We start from the raw sequence: 22,863 nt of genomic DNA, 5'->3' as shown, positions 1-22,863 counted from the left end.
CGAAGGTCGGCGCCCCCTGAATTTCAAACGTCTCAAAAGTGAGTATTTTCATTTACATCACCATAATTAACACGTCCAGCATGTATTATATATTTGAAAGAACAAGAACACGAAATAGGATTTCCTTGAAGGATTTAGGCACTGCGTAGTTCGTTTGTAATGAATAAGTTTGGCTGCAACAGTGCAAGTAAAAGTACCTTTGCATGAAATAAAATTTGTAAAGTTTGAAATATGATGGAATACGTAACTTTTTAATGTTACTTCCGATATGATGTCCCTTTGCTAACGCATTTCAATTTTAAAGAATCGATTCAGAAGATTTTTTATCCACAACATGCTGCGGTTTAAAGATTATGTGATTGACGACATCACATATTCCAGTCTGTATTCTGGTTGTGAAGAATCCAATTATGAACTTGTTTTGGGTTTTTCAAATAACCGACCTAAAACTATGAAAGGACAACGTTTATATCTTTGTGAATTATGAAAAAGCTCAATCATATTCACATGATTCACATATGGACTTGAGAAAGATTTCCTACTTTATCAGGTGTACTTACAACTTGGGCTACATTATCATTGCATTTACATATATATATGGAAAGGAAGGGCATTGTGTTCAAATCCAGGAATCTTCTCGTTTTCTACGAAAAGCGGTACTTACAAGATGAGATTTTAGAATATTTTTTCTTCTAAGAAATCTGACCCTCATGGACAAGATGGAATGATCTGACAAATCAAAATGTTTATAAAGACATTAATTGTCGCCATTGTTAATTTGTAATGTTCTTTTATTTAGTGCCTCTTTACTTTCCCTGTCATAAAGCAATCAAGTTTTCTAAAATTTTGGCATTGAACCTTCGCCAATTCAGATTACTAAGAAATAAATTCATATCGATAAAAATATCACAGGTTTACAGTTTTTTGACAGAACATTTCGAGATCAAGGACATGTGGTGACAAGTCGAAATAAAACAGCAGTTTGATTGATTGTATCTTGTTTAACCTCCATCTCGAAAAATTTTCACTCATATGGAGACTTCACCAAAACCGGTGAAGGGCTTCAAATCTAGGCCTATGCTCGTCGCTTACGGTCATTGAGCAGTGAGGGTTCTTTAGCGTGTCACACCTACTGTGACAAGGGACATCCGTTTTTAAGGTCATCTCCGAGGACCCGTGACATTCACACAGGATGTCGGATGTTGAGCGTTTGGCGATAGAACTATCACTACCTGTTTTAGCGACTTATGTCTGTCGTGGCCGGCGAACGCACCGCAGAAGTACATCAGTTTGAAATTTCTCTACTACACATCTTTATTCTGCCTAATTAAAAACTGTCCTAAAATACATTGTCTGAGTGGGTCTCCTGAAAAGGGGGTGTGCCATCTAACTGACAAATCATAAATACTTGTTGACAACTTCCATAGGATGCACAGACACCCTGTTTATTTTCAAAGGTTAACATCAATTTACATATGGTGTTTCTCTTCTTTAATTCAATGTCCTACATTTTTTTAAAAATGTCTTCAGCGGAAAATACATTTCAAAAATTCAAAAAAGTGATTTCATCGAACATTGAATACATATGGTTTTAAAATTCAAAGCAACAATACATATCATTAAGCTTTATCACACGAAAACAGACTGGGTATCAACAAAGACGGAGAGCTAATAAAATAAAATAATGATTTCGTAACAAATAGAATAAATTATCACATGATGAAAAATAATACTTATGGCAAGCAGAAACCTCTCATCAGTAACTTCACCTGGCAATCCATGACACTCGTACATATGCTACATCACATATGCCCTCACACACAATCCTGAAACTGTCCACTTTCAACGTTTTGGGAAGCTCAGATGCTACCGTAGTTTATTTGTAGCTAACGTTTGTAATTGTCTCTCTCAGTAATTAAAGCGTGTATGGCCTATTACATTTCTTCCTAGGAATAAAGAATTACATTATTCTAATGCAGTTGAATTTCTCTACGGAGTTATTATCACATTCCTCAAAATTGAATACCTGAAAACATTTGTTTTTAAATATGATAGTATAGTTTTCTAGCAGCATACATATGCTTGTTGATGGTAGAACTTCTGTGCATCACTTCTATGTAAATTGTGAGACATCGAGTAACAAAACAAAAATGTAGTCATCCAAGTTGACAGATTAATCACCACATAAACCATTCTACACTGATAAGTGCAGTCTCAAATACATCAAAAGGTTCCTACTTCTATATACATGTCCATTGATGTTTGAAATGACTGTCTCATGAATATACATTACAAATGTTTGAAATGACTGTCTTATGAATATACATTACAGATGTTTGAAATGACTGTCTCATGAATATACATTATAGATGTTTGAAATGACTGTCTCATGAATATACATTACAGATGTTTGAAATGACTGTCTCATGAATATACATTACAGATACCAAATACTTCTTTTTAAAGATTCTAGCTTTTTTATTTTCAAACAAAACATCGGATCATGCAAACATTGAATAATAAAAACTTATAGCATATACAGAGACGAAATACCATGTATTGAAACAATTTGTCATTAAATACACTGTAAAACGGCTTTTATTTGCGATGACTTTATTTCGCTATTTACTAGTAATGAAATGGTTCCCGGCAACTAATTTTCGTGACCAAGGTAATCTTACGTACAAGAAACATTAAACGTCTGGTTGACGGCAAGAAACATTAAATGTCTGGTTCACGGCTAGAAATATTCCCGATGATGAGGTTCTCATACCTTCTGAAAATTTCATTTGAAGTATGTTTCTTTGAAAATAAAACATCGCAAGCTCCATTTCACAAAATCTCTAGCTTGTGTTAATTTTGTTTTGATTTAAAATACACTATGACTTAACATATGCTATCAATTTCAAAGTTTTTGATTTGGAACAGATTTTTCAATGTTTAATTATGATTTATAGAATTGTTTAAGGTGACCCGGTCAATTTCAATCATATCTTGTCTATTCATTACAATTTCTTTGAAATGAAGTAATTTACGCAACTATAATTTATGTAACTGTAATTTACGCAACTATAATTTATGTAACTGTAATTTACGTAACTATAATTTATGTAACTGTAATTTACGCAACTATAATTTATGTAACTGTAATTTACGCAACAATAATTTATGTAACTGTAATTTACGTAACTATAATTCATGTAACTGTAATTTACGTAACTATAATTTATGCAACTGTAATTCATGTAACGGTATTTGATGTAATGTAATTATGTAACTGTAATTCATGTAACGGTATTTGATGTAATGTATTTATGTAACTGTAATTTATGTACTATATGCAGCTTTTAGCATATATGGTCATTGATTACAGGTACTTAAACACAACCAACATAAGTGATGCTGTAGTTTAAGCATTACACAGGAAATGTCAGCAAATGAAACAAGCATTCATTAGAAGTAAAATGGTAAGGATTTATGTACATGAACATAAATGAATGAAATTGGGAATTGTGGAAAGTTTTCAAAAAATACCAGTTCATCTGTAAACTCTCACTTAAATCAAAACTATTATATTTTTGCTTAATACATGTGAGACTATTGTGCAAAAAATATAATTTCTTAAGTCTTCAGTTCACTAAATAATAATTATCATGATTCATCATGTATAACAAGTGCAGTTTATCATGACACATCCCTTGCACTCCTCAACAACCTATCAAATCTGTCTCTCTATAAATCACACTTTTGAACACTCAGGAATTCCTTCTCATAGCTAGGTTAAAAATGACACTGTCTCACGCTACACTTCACAATGACCTTGACCTAACTGGGACGACATTGAACAGACTGGTCATTATTGTTCTGTTCCTCTTCATCCACATCAAACACTCCTGTGATCCGGTATCCCATGTTCATCAACATGACCTCCAACGGGTCAGCGTTCATTCTCTTCTGATTGGCTAGAGCTGCGTCATCCGAATTATCCACTTCTCGCTCGTCTTTCGTGCCGTCCTAAAATTACAGAAGTCAAGGTATTTATGCTAGTTTCTCTTCCTGTTCATCTTCTGTTCAATCCTGTAATTTCAGAAGTCATTGATATCTACATGTATGTAAGACCGCCTTCCGTATTGCCTTTTGTACTGTTCTGTAATAACATAGGTATGAGTTATGATATCTGAGCTACTTTGAATACATGTTGTGAATGTAACAGTACTTTACATAATATTGTTTTATATCAATTTATACGTGAAAACACAGCCTATATGACATGTAGCATAGTATATAGTTATAACATACTTTCACTTTATCTCTCTAAATGTTTTTCCATACTGCATCACTCAAACAGTAATTCTACCTTTCATGAAACAGACATCACTTATGGTCATGTGCTATTTGACACCATTTTGAATAAAGCCAACAAAGAGTAGAGTAACCCCTGGCAACATCCAACGACTACCATTCAAAGATAGATTACTATTGTACAACATCTGTTTATAAAGTACTTATTCTTTGACCTTTCACCTGTTTTGATATAGAAGTGATAGTGAGGTGAGGGTAAGAAAATATGATAAAGGGCAGGTCTTTGCAAGCCATCTTCACAAACTCAAATATCAAATTAATTTCAAGACTTACATTGTGTTTTATCTATCATGCAACACAAAATAAGTCCAAGAGGGTTTGACTTCTGAAAATTGTTCTATCTACTTTAGAAAATTCACATTTTTCCAGACTCATGCATTGGACCTGGGACATCGGAGATAGACTACTGGGTCAATACTGCTGCTACACAAGAGACATAATCTCTGCCCCAGGGCTGAGGAGAGCCTAACCATGTGTTCAGTAATATCACCTGTGCCCTGGAATTCCAAAGTTTGCTAAGTGACACAATCTGATTAAAGCCAGATCCTTGATCCGCTCCAATATTCTCATGTTGCTAAAACAAAGATCTAAAGACACCCTGTATCGATGTATAGGATCGTTTCAGCTAGCCCTTTGGTGATCTAAGGTCACCCAATCGAATGCTTCTACAAGAACCAATCAAACCTATTCTTACATGTTGAATTCTGCATTTGTGGTCCCTTCGTAAGTCGTTATCCAGAACTCTTCAGGATTCATCATCACATATTCCTATTGCCAACCATTTTGCCAGTGATGATTTGATTGGTTTATCTAAAGTTCATTGTGATGTGACCTTATACAAGATGTCTTTAGATCTTTGTATTAGCAACATCAGAATACCAGAGCAGCTCAAAGATTTGGTTTTAATCAGATTGCTAACATACATTACCTATACCACAGGGACAAAGAGACTGACCGCTGGTAGCCAGCTTCAGGAGATACTTTGCCCCAATGCTTCAGAGATTGATTACTAAGTTGACATTACCTCTGCTTTGGGACTCCAGAGCCTGACAACAGGATCGATACCACTCGTTGCGAGGAGACACTGGGTGGGGTGAGGCTGGAGACAGTTTACAATAGAGTCATCTCCCCTTAGTACTCTCACAATGTTTGCTGTGTCTCTCTCCCAGATAAAAAAAGACCCGTCATCGGAACCAGCAACCACGTACTGACCATTGCTATCAAAAAGACAAAAAGTACATACATTCAATCTACATCATCAATATATAGTAAGCTTAGAAAGGCAGGACATATCCCCTCTAAATGAGTGTCTATAAACTTTTTCTATAGAGTTCCATAGTGACCTTGATCTTTGACATTTTGACCCCAAAATCATCAAAGTTTTTTCTTTTTTGATAACTAAGCTATATGTTGGTTTCAAATCAATTGAGCAAAGAAGCAAGGCCTCTAAGAGTATCCACACGCTTTTTCTAAGAAGTCCTATAGTGATCTTTGCCACTGACATTTTGACCCCAATTCAATAGGATTCTTCCTCTTTTAATATGTGAAGTTTCAATTTAATCGAGGAAAAAAGTGTGGCCTGTAGAGTGTCTACAATCTACGTGTTGCACAAAGACACTAACACACACACACACACACACACACAGACAGTCCTATTACTGTATCCCCTCATACAATGAATTCAAGGGGATTAAATTAATCATTGCTTCAAAGTGAGGAAAAATACAGCAAAAATTTCAAAACATATCTTTCTCAATGTTACCTAATGCTTCTATGAAGTTCATGTTAATTCTTATCAAACAAAGTCTTCTTTACAGGTCCTTTCAAAAGTTTCTTACAACATGAATGCTCAGCAAACACTTGTCTGATGTTTACCTGCCAAAGTAATTTGCTTCCTTGATATCTGTGGTAGTGTTGCAATGACCACAAAATCGGGCCTCGTAATCTAATGCCAGGGCTCGCCAGCAAGCCTCCTGATCAGAGATCGACACACCCCTTTTTCCCGGATAAAAATCTGTAGGTTCTGATGAGGACTCAGATTTCTCCTCTGAAAGATATCAATGGAATAAAACTTAAAGATATTGCACGTATTCCTTTCTTTTCATGCATTGGAGTTTATAAGCTTGGAATTCATTTCAACATCTATGGATTGAAAATATGACAATTCAACAATATTCATTCCAGGAACCTGACCCAAAAATATCAATACAATAAGTGTAATGCAAATTTTACTTTGCTAACTTTAACAGGGACTCTCTGTTGGTATGGCCACTCACAAATCAGCAGGCTACTTTGAATTTAAGTCCTACCAGTAAAATCATTACTTTCCATCTTTGAACTGACCCCCGAGTCTTAACCTCTCACCAATCAGCAGATTATTAACAGTTAAACTTTGAATATCTGTGTCCTAACAGTAAAATCAATATATTTCACCTCTGAACTGATCCCTGAGTCTTATCTTCTCATTAATCAGCATACTTTGGACAATTGAACTCTGAGGCTTATCCTAACAGTAAAATCAATATTTTTCACCTTGAACTGACCCCCTGAGTCTGTCACCACACCAATCAGCACACTCTGACAATTCAAATTTGAACCTTTGAATCAATATTTTCCACCTTTGAACTGACCTCCTGAGTCTGTCTTGGAGTAGATAGCTGCCTTGATATCCTTATCCAAGCTCTCACAAGCATTACTTTTTGCATAATCAGGAAACTTGTGCTTGAAATGCTGCAGACAATCATAAGCTTCCTGTGGCCAAGAGAGCTCATACAGACACCGGGCCAATCGAAAGTGAGCTTTTAAATGGTTTGGGTCAATGTGTAGAGCACTGTGACAGTCTCGAAGAGCGGCGTACAAATCACCATCCCTGTTGATTGAAAACAGAGGTAACCCAGAGTAAAATTGTCTGTGCATAACAAAATTAAATTAGCAATAATACATAATCATTAGGTGTGTTATATGATTTCAATGACAGATATGTGAGAGAGAGAGCAGTGTATGCGAAAGACATCGGACCGTCGGACCTGACCGATGTGCAGTGCCTCAGGTCTGATGCGTCATTTTTTAAACCGGACTGGAATGTTTGATGTCTCGAAGTCCGGTTTTGAGCTTTACTATTTTGACACGGAGTCATTTAAATGTTTGTTATCAGTAAAAAAATATTGCACAAATCCAAATACGTAAATGAATGTGATTAAAACCGTCTGGACCGTCTAAAGTATTATGCGGGAGCGATCCCCCGATAAAAGAAAAGCTGTTAGGCCTACTAAAGATAAAATATCAATAGTATTACTATAGTATAATAAGATTTCCTTGGTTCTGCGTTTTCACGTGTTTCACATTTTTACATTAGGTTTTTCGGTCTGACAAAATTTGGTTCGGTCCTGTGTGTTCATTGATTATAAAGGACCGAATGTCCTATGTGGTCCAAAAAACTTTCGCATAGACAGAGAGAGAGAGCAAGCAAGAGAGAGAGAGAGAGAGAGAGAGAGAGAGAGAGAGAGAGAGAGAGAGATTGATTGATTGATATCTAAACTTACCATTTCCTTTTCATAAAAGCTGCCGCCCTGTTGCCATAGAGCACTGATGCCCACGGAGCTCTCTGTATGGCTTGGTTGTACAGGATAATGGCCTTGGAACACTGGTCCAATTCAAAGTAACGGTTAGCTTTTTTCTTAATGACTTCCACAGCAGGGGGGATCGGTTTGGCACTTGTGGACGTTTTTAACCTGTACAAGTTGAGAATTGGATTCGTAAAAGCAATATCATTTCAGAAAAATGTCCAAGGTTGTTTGAATCAAAGGGATATAAAAACAATTTAGACATGGGGTCATTTGTATTAGTGTTGCAAAATTGGACCAAAGTTACAATTGATTATCATTAGCAAAGGTAAATTTTACCCAATAAGTTGTTTTAGTTTAGTCTAAATTTGACAATTGCATGAAAATGATGTCAGATATCAAACACTTTAAATAGAATCAAATCTGGCTTGAAGCATCCATATGAGTGGAAGCTCCGTGATGTATTTAAGATGTCACGTATGAAATCGCCACACCAGAATTTGTTCATGACATGACTTGTACCTCCTTTTGGCGGAGGAGTCTCTGTGTTTCTCCTCCACTTCCATCTCCGCTTTCATCACCGCCGCGGCAGCAGCCGACACTCCTGTGGAGACGCCGTTTGTCACCCCGTTAGAAGCACCATTCTTGTGAGAGTGCAAGTGGAAGCCATTACTGGTGCCAGCTTCTGCAACAGAGAAATTGATCCTCCAGAAATTCACACTTCATGTGCACAGCATACAGAAATGGAACACTCAAAAAATGTTTCTATTTTCTTGCAAAAAGAGGAGTCAAAAGGGAATAAAAGCCATAAATTATTATTTATAAAAGTCGGATTCTGACAGAAACTTTAAAATCTGTATAAAAAATAATATATTTAAAGCAACAATTTCACTAAATTTTTCCAATAAATCATCCTTTTCTACAGAGTCCAAAATAGCTACAGGTAATGAATATATATAAAATCTGACTGTGACACAAACCAAGTTTTATTTTAAGATACCCTCAGAAAGACCCAAGGGCCTGATCCACACAGGATCTTATCTATTATTTTCTTTCTATAACCTTGACCTTACCTAAATGACCTTGGTCAGAGTCACGACACATTGTCTTCTCATACACAACCTTTGTGCCATGTATGACACCAAGTGGAAATTTAAGTTCTTGCTCATTTAGCTTGAATTTTTGCAGCTATACATACATGTAAGTTTACCAATGACAATAGACTTTTTGCAATGTATTTGATGTAGTGAAATGTCTCTTCAATATCATGACCCACCACCATCTGGTCAGAACCAACTTCTATGCCAACTAAGAGTTTATCTCTTTATTACAAAGTCAACATTCAAACAAAAATATTTCAAAATGTTTTTAACATGGGACTTTAGCCAAATGACCTTGACTCGGGGGGTCAAACCACATCATCTACTTACAAGCAACCTTTGAAAATGGCTTGGGGAGGATTGAACTTTTAGACATACTATAACCTCCTCACCTTTAACAACGCCATTAGCAGCCAGAACCATGGATATGTCAAACTTTTCTGCCTTCCTGTTCCTGTTGATGTCAAAGATGTAGATCTGTTCTCCGCCGAGGTTGACCAGTAACTCCCGGCCATCAGGACTGAAGGTCAGATATGTTGACGCCAGGGTTCTGTAGCGCTTCTTGTAGTCCTGTTGTTTCTGGGGCAGGTGACCTACATAAAACAGACAAATTTCCCGGTCAGTGATAAACCTGCCTCAGTTTCACTGTATCTCATCTGTCTATGTTAACAGTGACCTTTAAACTTGACATCAAAACCTATATACTACAATTAGTACAAAATATAAGGGAAAAAGTCTACTTGGTTTGTACTATGGGGGATATAAGAACAATGTAAACATGGGGGTAATTTCTGTTTTTACTAATTCATCAAATTATCCCATGTTTCCCTTGTTTTATGCCCCTAATATAAATAATCTAAACATTTCATCCTTTCATAACACTAAACTATGTTCTGCTAAATAAACTTCAACAGAAATAAAGTGCCCTGCACTGGAACTACATGTACATGTTGAATATCTAAATTGCATACTCCAAGATCCATGAGCAGACCAGGTCTTACAGTGTGCACAACATGATCCAGACACATTTTGATTATGTATAGCTATAAAATTCCAAAATGAGGCCACAGATTTTTGGGTCATGGCACATCCCCCCCCCCCCCTCCCCGATGCATTACCTGACCAAGTTTTAAGGTACAGTGTGAAAGATTCGACCTAAACACGAAAAAGCTAGTAGATGGACAGACAGGAAACCCCATACCATAATTCAGCCCTTCAAAAGATCCGCATATAAAAAGCTACATAGAGAACTAATATTCGATTTTATGTCAGCATTGTATGTTTTAATTATTTGATGGGCTTGCCATAGTACTTTAATTTGATATCTACTAATTTGCAACATAACTCTATAAATCTTTCACCAACATTTCTATATATTGGACCAACAGAACATCTGACTCAAATGTCAAACAGATTCAAGTGTTATAAAATGTATAAAACAGACATAAAGCTATACAAGACCTGCTATGAAGTAAGTGACTGCATCATGAGGAATGGGGAATTCATCTGGGGAGGCAGGGACCATTGGACTGGACCTCTCCCAGGACCACGGAGATCTGAAAATAATAAGTTACATTGTTATATCAACTACTGTAGATAAAACTCCACAGGTATGGACCTCTGGCAGAATGAAGATCTGTAATTAAAATCAGATAATGATATCATCATACCACAAAAATGAAGAGGCCCATTAGAAGTTGTGCATTTTTGCTGTGTGAAACTAAAAGCCTATTGTGGTGACTCTGCTCCCAGGTGCCATTTATTTCCTTGTGCTCTTGTGTTTATTGAAAGAATTTTACAGAATTTTCCTACACATGTGACTCGAGAAAGTCCAAGGGTTTGAGAAATTGAAAATTCAAGCTAAAGAGAGTCCAGAAATCAACACTTCAATTGAACAATTTGACTTTTACACTATCTAATGCAACTAAGTTTTACTTTGAGTGAGCCAGAATTTAATAGAAAGATAAAAAATTCAAGAGAATGAGAGAAAATCTGCGTATTAATATAGGGGGAAAATCAGGACTGAAGAATTACTTCAAAAGATCAAAATTTGATCCATGGAAATTCACCTGTATATTGCTATGTAAAACTTTAATCCTAATTGTGGCCTCTACCTGAACTTGTTAGGTTGTGAAAAAAACTAAATCTAGGCTAAATGAGAGATGCTTAAGAATATTCCTAAAGATTCAAACATGAAATTTTAAACCCCTATTGTGGCCCTGCTTTGGTCCCACCGGTCATTTGATTCTACACTACACAAGACGCTTACTAATGCAATTGTGGTTACTTCAAAAACAAACAATCCAAAGAAATTTTCTACAGTAAATATTTTTATGCCAAACTGTACACCTATATTGTGGATCTGAGGGTCATTTGGTGAATAATTTTTACAAGAGGATACCTCCATATTTATAGGACAAATTTTACCTGTGTGGGTCTTGAAAAGACTTAAGTCTATTCTATACTGGCCCTGTGAACTATAGTTTGAAAAAAATGAATCTTAATTATACATGCAAAGTTTCTTGCATGTTTTGGTTTTTCTGGCACAGTGATTCTTCAGAAGATTTTAAAACATTCCATCCATCTTTTTCCCTTGGAGAGGGAAATGAATTTTAATAAACTTCAATCCTCTTCACTGAGGAATACTTAATGCCAAATTATTTAGATATTGACCCAATTATGTCAGAGAGGAAGTTGAAAATATGAAAACTTTATGACAACTACAACAAGGAAGATGGACAAGTTTTGGGTAGAGAAGATCATCTGAACCTGTGGCTCAGGTGAGCTAAAAAAGAACACAGGCAAAGTATCGTCTTCAATACAGCATAAACTTAAGCACACTACCAACTGGAGCCTATTTCATATCTTACACTGGATCAGACACCGAGTTTACATTTCAAAGCACACCACGTCTATTCAAAATGGAACATTCTAAATGAAACACAAGACACTTTAGAAAAAGAGACCGTCTTAGATACAACTGTAACCTGTTAGTCGTTTCCTGTGGCAGTTTCAGGCTGCGACACACCAGCATGCGCCGGTCATACATTCTGATATAAGGATCGTTAGCGCCGACTGCCAGGTACTCCGGCCGCAGAGGATTTATGGCCAAGCACTTTGCCTCCGCACTATGCCCCATGTGAGCGTTTAAGTTCACAATGACATTCCTTGCATTGGACTGACTCGACTCCGGACTTCGGAGATCAAACTGCCTGTAAATTAAAAGAAATCCCATTCAGTGCTCCCTCTTATACAAAGACAGAAAGACAAACATGCACAAGAAATGAAGTTCATATTTCAAAATACATGTGGGTATGAACTGTGACGCTTCACGTTGGCGTACTTCGTGAAGGGCATGAGTGCGTCATGAAAAGTAATAAGCCAGCGCGAAGCATTGCTGTTCATTCCTTATACATTTTCAAAAGTAAAGCTTATTTCTTATACTGACATCCTACTTTCATTTCTGTTAGAAATTAAAACAGACATATTATATATACCTGTATTCATACACTCATTGTTTACTATTGCAACACATTCATGAGGAAATGGCTACCATAACAATTTGTACAGATATCAAAGACAAAAACATCAGAAATGTAAATATATATAATATATAGTCATGTGTAACGTGTAATTAAATAGAATGATATACAGATACATGTATAATGATTGATTAAATAGAATGATATACACGTACATGTCTAATGATTGATTACACATACATGTATACAGATTGATTAAATAGAATGATATACACGTACATGTATAATGATTGATTAAATAGAATGATATACACATACATGTCTAATGATTGATTACACATACATGTATAATGATTGATTAAATAGAATGATATACACATACATGTATAATGATTGATTACACATACATGTATAATGATTGATTAAATAGAATGATATACACATACATGTATAATGATTGATTACACATACATGTATAATGATTGATTAAATAGAATGATATACACATACATGTATAATGATTGATTAAATAGAATGATATACACATACATGTATAATGATTGATTAAATAGAATGATATACACGTACATGTATAATGTTTAATCATAACGTTGCACTTTCTGTATTTATATCTTAGTTACATGATGGTTTCATGTACTGTCAGAGGGATGAGAAATTACGAGCTATTTACATCTTACACAATGATTCTATGTGTTGTCATAGTGATGGGAAATTATGAGCTATATACATCTTATAAAATGATTCTATGTGATGTCATAGTGATGAAGAGTTAAGACTATATCTTACATGACAGTCCCATCCTCTGCAGCACTCCAGAACATGAACGGTACATTGGGAGCCACGGCGAGACGCTTCACGCGTCCGATGTGACAGGAGAAAATGTGTGTGTTCTCGTTGACATTCTGATCAAATACTCTGATCTTACAGTCAGCAGCCCCGGTTACAAGGATGGAATCATTGGTGTTGGGTAAAAACTGAAAGATAAAGCAAGGTACGTGTAATTATTAAAAGTATGAAATCAATATGAACAAGTCAAGGTGCACGTAAGAATCATGAAATAAATTAAAAGCCATGTATGACATCAATGGTCATGGGGATAGTAAAACTCTGAAACACTAAATACTCAGTTGAGTATGACTCTGTTTATGGTAACTGCTCAGTAAAATCATACTCTTTTCATATATATACAAGCCATTTTTTTAATATACAAATGGATATTTTTTGTGCATTATTTTGTATTTAACATAATCAACCCTGTACATTTTAAGAAGCCTGGTGCAAGGCAACATTAACATATATCCTTGAAACAACAGCTGATAATTAGGGATAATCAGGATATAATTTATCAGACTCAGACATATAGCATCTTATTCTTTCAAAATTATTACTTAAGCAAAAGGAAATTTGCCCCAGTGCCCCTACCCCCAACTGCCACCACCAAGTTGATTTCTTCACGTACCTTCACAGAAAATATATTTCCCTGGTGACCTGTGTTGATTGTTGTCTTACTGCGATATCGGAAGGGGTCCCACAGAATCACGTTCAAGTCATCCGACCCACTGGCCAACAACCTGAGATATAAATAACATACTGACCAACAACCTGAGATATAAATAACATACTGACCAACAACCTGAGATAGAAATAACATACTGACCAACAACCTGAGATATAAATAATATAATATACATCTGATCCACTTGCTAACAACCTGAGATATAAATAACATACTGACCAACAATCTGAGATATAAATAACATACTGACCAACAACCTGAGATATAAATAACATACTGACCAACAACCTGAGATATAAATAACATACTGACCAACAACCTGAGATGTAAATAACATACTGACCAACAACCTGAGATGTAAATAACATACTGGCCAACAACCTGAGATATAAATAACAAACTGACCAACAACCTGAGATAGAAATAACATAATATACATCTGATCCACTGACCAACAACCTGAGATATAAATAACATACTGGCTAACAATCTGAGATATAAATAACATACTGACCAACAATCTGAGATATGAATAACATACTGGCTAACAACCTGAGATAGAAATAACATACTGACCAACAACCTGAGATATAAATAACATACTGACCAACAACCTGAGATAGAAATAACATAATATACATCTGATCCACTGACCAACAACCTGAGATAGAAATAACATACTGACCAACAACCTGAGATATAAATAACATACTGACCATCAACCTGAGATAGAAATAATATAATATACATCTGATCCACTGGCTAACAACCTGAGACATAGATAACATACTGACCAACAACCTGAGATATAAATAACATACTGACCAACAACCTGAGATAGAAATAACATAATAAACATCTGATCCACTGACCAACAACCTGAGATAGAAATAACATACTGACTAACAACCTGAGATATAAATAACATACTGACCATCAACCTGAGATAGAAATAATATAATATACATCTGATCCACTGGCTAACAACCTGAGATAGAAATAACATACTGGTTAACAACCTGAGATAGAAATAACATACTGACCAACAACCTGAGATAGAAATAACATACTGGCCAACAACCTGAGATAGAAATAACATACTGGCTAACAACCTGAGATAGAAATAACATATTGACCATCAACCTGAGATAGAAATAACATAATAAACATCTGATCCACTGACCAACAACCTGAGATAGAAATAACATACTGACTAACAACCTGAGATATAAATAACATACTGACCATCAACCTGAGATAGAAATAATATAATATACATCTGATCCACTGGCTAACAACCTGAGATAGAAATAACATACTGGCTAACAACCTGAGATAGAAATAACATACTGACCAACAACCTGAGATATAAATAACATACTGACCAACAACCTGAGATATGAATAACATACTGACCAATAACCTGAGATATAAATAACATACTGACCAACAACCTGAGATAGAAATAACATACTGGCCAACAACCTGAGATAGAAATAACATACTGGCTAACAACCTGAGATAGAAATAACATACTGACCAACAACCTGAGATAGAAATAACATAATATACATCTGATCCACTGGCTAACAACCTGAGACATAGATAACATACTGACCAACAACCTGAGATATAAATAACATACTGACCATCAACCTGAGATAGAAATAATATAATATACATCTGATCCACTGGCTAACAACCTGAGATATAACAAGAGGCCCATGGGCCACATCACTCACCTGAGTCACCTTTGTCCATATCAGAAGACTTTCTATATACATTTGCATGTAAAACCGTAGTCCTTATTATGGCCCCAACTTACCCCTGGAGGCCATAGTTTTTGCAAACTTGAATCTACACTATGTCAGAAAGCTTTCATGTAAATGTGAACTTCTTTGGCCCAATGGTTCACAAGAAGAAGATATTTGAAGATTTTTCCTATATATTTGTATGTAAAACTTTGATCCCCCCTTGTGGCCCCATCCTACCCCCAGGGGCCATGATTTGAACAAACTTGAATCTGCACTATATCAGAAAGCTTTCATGTAAATATCAGCTTTTCTGGCTCAGTGGTTCTTGAGAAGAAGATTTTTTTTAAAAAATTCCTATATATTTGTATGTAAAACTTTGATCCCCTATTGTGGCCCCATCCTACAACAGGGGGCCATAATTTGAACAAACTTAACTCTGCTCTATGTTAGGAAGCTGTTCATGTGAATATCAGCTTTTCTGGCTCAGTGGTTCTTAAGAAGAAGATTCTTAAAGAATGTCCCTATATATTTGTATGTAAAAGTTTGATCCCCCCTTGTAGCCCCATCCAACCCCCAGGGGCCATGATTTGAACAAACTTGAATCTGCACTATGTCAGAAAGCTTTCATGTATATATCAGCTTTTCTGGCTCAGTGGTTCTTGAGAAGAAGATTTTTAAAGATTTTTCCTATATATTTGTATGTAAAACTTTGATCCCCTATTGTGGCCCCATCCGACCCCCGGGGGCCAGGATTTTAACAATTTAGAATCTGTACTATATCAGGAAGCTTTCATATAAATCTCAGCTTTTCTGGCTCAGTGGTTCTTGAGAAGAAGATTTTTAAAGATTTTTCCTATATATTTGTATATAAAACTTTGATCTCCTATTGTGGCCCCATCCGACCCCTGGGGGCCATGATTTTAACAATTTAGAATCTGCACTACCTAATAAAGCTTATCTATAAATTTCATCTTTTCTAGCCCAGTGGTTCTTGAGAAGAAGATTTTTTAATGACCCTACCCTATTTTTACCTTTTCTTGATTATCTCCCCTTGGAAGGTGGCCTAGCCCTTTATTTTAACAATTTAGAATTCCCTTTACCTAAGGATGCTTTGTGCCAACTTTGGTTGAAATTGGCCCAGTGGTTTTTGAGAAGAAGTTAAAAATGTTAAAAGTTTACAAACGGACGGACAGACAGACGGACGGACGCCGGAATACGGGTGATCAGAAAAGCTCACTTGAGCTTTTAGCTCAGGCGAGCTAAAAAACATACTGACCAACAACCTGAGATATAAATAACATACTGACCAACAACCTGAGGTATAAATAACATAATATACATCTGATCCACTGACCAACAACCTGAGATATAAATAACATACTGACCAACAACCTGAGATATAAATAACATACTGACCAACAACCTGAGATATAAATAACAGTGCCAGTTGTAGTCAATAACATCTTAACTGTCTTAGTCTGTATTGATACCGTATGATTATTAATCATATCATATTCTTACTAATATTCTCAAATGATCACTTAGTTAACAACATGCAAATTACATAGGATCAAATTTAATTAACAAAATATTTATCAAACAGTATAATTGTTTTGTTGAAAACACACCTATTGGATAGAATAATCATGGAGATACTTACGTTCCTTGTTCATTCCACTCTAAACAATTAACACATCCATGGTGACCCTTCAAAGACAAAAACTGATTTATCATGAACTGTTTACTAAAACTATTAAAGACAGGAGTATGTGAAACGGTACACAATACGCCCATTAAAAGCTCATGAAGAGAGTCTTTCCTTACAGTAAGCCATGAGTTGTAGAACTTTACTGAAAGCAGTATCAGCCATCATCATTCAAGATGTGATGACTTTCTTTTGCTTGGTATGAATAAAAGGTTCAAGCTTAAAAACTGTGACAGGAGATAGATAGACAAATCAAGAGCTCTGTGTGTAAAATATTTTCCCCAAATTGACCAAGTTCATTCCAAGCATTGAAGAAAGTTAGAAAATTGTTGAGAATAAAAATTCTTGCAATATAAATATTATGCACATTTTCAAGTTCTTTACAAATGCTTTAACCTGAAAACTGTGAGAGGAGTTAAATGGACCAACAATATACTAACTTTGTAACATTTTCTCAAAATTGACAAAATTCAACAACCCTTTGTTTTCTCAAAAATTGAATGAAATCAAAATCCTTGCCACATGCACATCTTCAATACCCATTCTAACACTCTGTAAAATATGAAGGCCCTCGCTTCAAAACTGTGGGAGGAGTTTTAAAACTGGACAAATCATGTACCTTCCATATAACATTAAAATTCAAATAAAGGGGCAAAACTCCTGCAAGAGAAGTTGAAATAGATCAAAAGTGCAACATGATCTAAAGTGACTGACAAAAAAGCCACATAGGAAGTTTCTGCTTAGTATGTGACAGAGAAATGAAAATGGAAACAGAAAACCTCGAATGGACGGACAGAAGGATGGAGTACAAACTTCATGGTACCATAATACAGAAGTATGTCCCATCTAAAGACATATAAAAAGCCAATCAGTGTTCACATTCAGTAAGAATGCAACATACTAGACATCCACTCCAGCCACATAATCTACACCAAATTCTACAACAAAATATTCCAAACTGATCATCATCTCCAGACTAGTTTCTGAGTAACATATTACAAAATGTCTTGTGTGTATACATGTATCTTTCAACAACAAGGGTATCATTTACTTTCCATACACAAATCAAAACGTCAAGACCAAATTAGCTAAATTCAAACTTGACCTTATATAACTCATCTCTAAATCCACTCTGATATATATTACATACCGTATAATGTGTATTTTCTGCAGGTGTTTATTTTTTTGCGAATAGGAAAAATCTGCAAAAATTATAGTCACAAAAAATATGTATTGATACATAAAGGTATAGATAGGGGGATAATGCAACCACAGAAATTGGAAACACAGAATATAAATTGCTATCTTTTAGGGATCGGATCGCAAAAATTTCCACCCACAGAAAATACCCATTATACGGTATGCCAGCTGAGATAAATGTGACAGAAGTGCTCATTCTAGTTTTGCTAACTTGGTATGTAAAGAAGAACAAAGCATGAAACACTAAACGCCCTGAACATGGCAAACCAGGTAATATAACCCCCTACCGTGAAACTACAATCAATACCAGGTAATCTTTAACCCTGAAAACTCATGATAATCTATTTAAGTGTAAAGATCCTTGAATTGATCCAAAGATTTCCCTCCCTTCTCTGCTACAATAACTTAATAGTAATATCCATATGTATATATATCTTACTACATAAGAGTTGACTTCACATTTTTGCTTGCTATAACCAGGAACTATCAAAATATCAGAACTCTAAAATAAGACCTGAATGTTTACTGCCCCTTTCCTGTCCATTTCTTTTGTCATTACCTGTAGTTCCTTCTCTAGTCCAAGTCTCTGGATAAAATCTGGTATTACTTGGAGCTCTTGTTGAAATGGGCGTGTATTCAATCCCTGCAAATGAAACTCTTTAATTTCAAATTACAACTAATTTTCAATATCTGAATTGCTTATATAACAAAGCAAGGACTATAATAGTATAATACATGTAATAAACACAATATAAACCCAGGACTCATGGGCCACATCACTGCGACTCATCAGCATAGTTGCCAACCTCAAACATGTAAAAACAGGGTCACCGTCTTTGGAAAACAAAAATTCTATTCATAATGCATAATGACATTCACGACATATTTACTGGGATTATATGTGTTAGAAGTGTTTACATCTAAAAAAAAATATTTACAACAAAAATGTGTATATTTTTGTGTATTTATTGAAGAGAAGCATTGTAACTGACAGTGGCACATTTTGAATTTTTCCAAAGACTGATGGAGATAGACAATACATTCAATGCAGGACATAGATTGATTAAATTTACACGATATAAGAAGGCATTTTAAGTTTCATTGTTTTGTTCAGATCTGAATTCAGTGTGTATTTTCTTTACAATATCAACATCCAAAGATGACGACACAAATGACAACAGTGATTAGATGACTTTTGTGCTGATAAAAGTATTTTTTACATGATTTAGCAATTTGGCATGTTTTGTCAAATCATTTTAAGCTCCAAACCCAATAGACAATGGACAATAAGCTCCATGCTGTCCTCAATTACTCTTTTTTCCAAAATTGGTTGGTAGTCTACACATAAGTATTGTTTTCTTTTTGTTGGCATGTCTGGGATTATCCTTATAAGGATCTCTTCTCCAGGGAAGCCATTTTACATAATGACTTCAATCCCCAATTTGTCAAAACAACTCACAGATAATTGTTAACACCTGCTTTGATAACTTCTCTGTAATGTAGTCATGACAATTAGCATTGTTTGTGTAGATCCAAGCTTGTGTTGCAAACTGGAAATTATACAATGGCATGTGATCTAATTTACAAAACCAAATCCAGAAATTGAGTGAAAGGTATGACCCACCTGTTCATAAAAAATAATTGGGTTACAGAATTAAAAATTAGGTGTAACCAGACAAAATCGAGTGAGTTGACAATTTTGCTCATCACCACAGTTGCATCGTTTCTTAATAAAATCCATGATCAGAGACATATGTCCTGCCCCAGGAAAATAAATCTAAAGGGACTGATTCACGATTTTCCTCCAAATTTTGTTATTCACTTTAAATAATCAAAATCTACAGTCCAATCTGCGAAATTAGTGGTAGTCCGAACGTTCGCGGCCAGTGATTTTCCTGTCGGACTTGTAAAATCCGCTTGGCAACAAGTCCGACTGGTTTGTAAAAAAAAATTACCCGTCGGAGTTTTAATTTGACAATCAGAAGTAAAAAAAAAATTAGAATAACTCGCCCCAAACAGTCATTCGTCCCATTAATTATGCATCTTCACTCGGTCAGTTCCAGATTTGTCTTGAAAATTATTCAGATTTCACATGTGTATAATTTTTTTTTTCTCGGGCAAGTGAAATTGAGTTCGGGCATGTACATTTCCTGAAAATGGTTGCCCGAATGGCTTGTGGTTTGCAAATCTTAATATCATTGACTGACAGTCTAATATGTCTAGAAAGTTTCACAAAAAAATTAAGGTTATTCATCATGACAGAAGCTCATTATAGAGAGTTTATTTATTTGTTTTGAAAACAAAGATTGAGGCATGTTATTGTTTACAGGGTTTTCAAATTAAATGGATATTGATCCAAGTTTATTATATATATCACAACTCAAGTATACTATTAACATATTAAAATAAAAAGACTCAAGTCTTTGTTTAGAATCAAAGTTAAAATATTGCTCTTATCCTTGCATTCAGATGGTCCAAATTTTGGTTGTCAACATTAAATGAGCAAAATGTTTAATTTTTAACATCAAAATTGAAAAACATTTCTTTCGAAAAACGTGAACCAGTCCCTTTAAATCATTGCTTGCAGGTAAATCAATTTGACAAATTGCATCCTTGTGGCTCATTAGAAATTTTGTTGTTGATATTTTCCCCAACGTTTACTACTAAAAACTATCAAACCCTATTCTGGCATCATCCTGACTCTGAACAAAATATGACTTCAAAATACCTATACATGCATATTTGAGTTAAATTTAAAATGTCAATTGAAGTGTAATTAACCATCACCTACATTTACACATTTTCCATAATTAAAACATGAAGGTTTGCAAAGATAAGTGAGTGTAGGCTATGCCTGTTCATTTTTCTATAGAGAATAGAAGATTTGTACAGTCTGTTACAGCCTTATTGAAATTGAGCTGAACTGTGATACTCTGACTGACAACCTGTATGCGTTCAGGAGGTAAAAATATCACATCCAAATCGAATCTCATCAAGATTAACAAGAATCTACAGAAATCCTAGATTCCTCTGACTCTTACCGCTTTTTTACTGATAAAACTCAGAGGAATCTCGAACTAGGGAAAATCTGCATGCAACAAACTAGTTGCGTATTAATATTTCTAGGTTGTTTATAATTCAACAAAAATCAATACACCTATCAACATTTCACATAATCATTAGTTTAAAGAACAATAACTTAGTTCAACAGTATCTAAAACTTACGCCAATTTCTCGTTGAAACTTTCTCTTCAATATTCCAGATTGGGCCATTGTCAAACGTAATATAAAAATTTCAACCGGTAGAAATTTTGGTATAACAAAACAAATAGAAAGTTATCATAATTAATAAATAAAAGACTCCTTTACTGTAAAATCCTCATAGCATAAACCAACACTGAACAGTCAGGAATTCGTTTTAGCGTCGCGTCTAACACTGTAAACAACCAAATGTATTGGCAAACTAAAAATGTTTTGACAATTTTTACAGAATCTGGATAAAGCAAAACGATGAAATGCATTGCACTGTTAATAAACATATGTTTAATGTAACATAAGAACAGTATGTATTATATATAGCTTCGTCACGTTTGATATATAATATTTGAAGAAAACGAGATAAAAATTAAATTTAAAATGCTTTATCGTTTCGTTATGTTTTAATCCTTATTTATTGCAAGAAATCAAAGTACTGATAGTACTAACTGGTCTTTCCCGATAGGCTAGTGGATTTAGCATCGTCTTAAGCTTAATGAAATAACAATAAAGAGAACACCAACGAAGTTCTCATTAATTTCAACACCAAGACGTCGAAAGCTGTTGCTGGAGTGCCATAGTGAGGGTTCTTCTTCCGGATCACAGAACCTCCATGTTTATAACCCTAACCTGAAGGCGAGGGAAAAGCGACTGCCTATTGAATGTCTTAAATTTGTAGAACTTGCCTCAGTCTTATGAATGCTTTAATTAATCTGCACCATTTAGAAATTATTAAATAAATTTTAACGATAAATCGAGATGAAAATTTCTTCATTCCTTAGGAAGCTTTTCGCAGCTTCGGCGGCGTGTTTACCTATATGAAATTCCTCATTTTGGGTGCGTGTTTACCTATATAAAATTCCTGATTTCTATCCATTGGTTTGTTAATTAGCATTAAATTATTT

The 22,863-nt window shown here is 35.0% G+C and overlaps 1 protein-coding gene across 1 annotated transcript; it reads right to left on the bottom strand.

Moving 5' to 3' along the window:
- Positions 1-1,411: 1,411 nt before the first annotated feature.
- LOC125675728 (WD and tetratricopeptide repeats protein 1-like) lies at positions 1,412-22,188 on the bottom strand. Its single transcript, XM_048913514.2, has 14 exons — positions 21,929-22,188; positions 19,263-19,346; positions 17,459-17,505; positions 13,988-14,099; positions 13,315-13,502; positions 12,013-12,237; positions 10,487-10,581; positions 9,418-9,618; positions 8,448-8,610; positions 7,905-8,093; positions 6,993-7,231; positions 6,238-6,409; positions 5,387-5,579; positions 1,412-4,014 (listed from the first exon to the last, which is right to left on the bottom strand). Exons 1-14 carry the CDS (start codon positions 21,974-21,976, stop codon positions 3,826-3,828), a joined length of 2,145 nt encoding a protein of 714 aa, XP_048769471.1. The 5' UTR covers positions 21,977-22,188; the 3' UTR covers positions 1,412-3,825.
- Between the last annotated feature and the right edge of the window lie 675 nt (positions 22,189-22,863).

This window comes from Ostrea edulis, chromosome 3 (assembly GCF_947568905.1).
Source record: "Ostrea edulis chromosome 3, xbOstEdul1.1, whole genome shotgun sequence".
Classification (NCBI taxonomy): Eukaryota; Metazoa; Mollusca; class Bivalvia; order Ostreida; family Ostreidae; genus Ostrea; species Ostrea edulis.
Note: the sequence above shows the minus strand (reverse complement) of the source record. Positions and strands in the feature narration are given on the sequence as shown.

Coding starts and splice junctions, on each gene's coding strand:
- LOC125675728 (XM_048913514.2), bottom strand. CDS start 21,976: ATGGCCCAATCTGGAATATTGAAGAGAAAGTTTCAACGAGAAATTGGC. Junction 6,410..6,992: donor CTCCAAGACAGACTCAGGAG/GTCAGTTCAAAG, acceptor GATATCTTTCAG/AGGAGAAATCTGAGTCCTCA. Junction 4,015..5,386: donor TCTGGAGTCCCAAAGCAGAG/GTAATGTCAACT, acceptor CTGTAATTTTAG/GACGGCACGAAAGACGAGCG.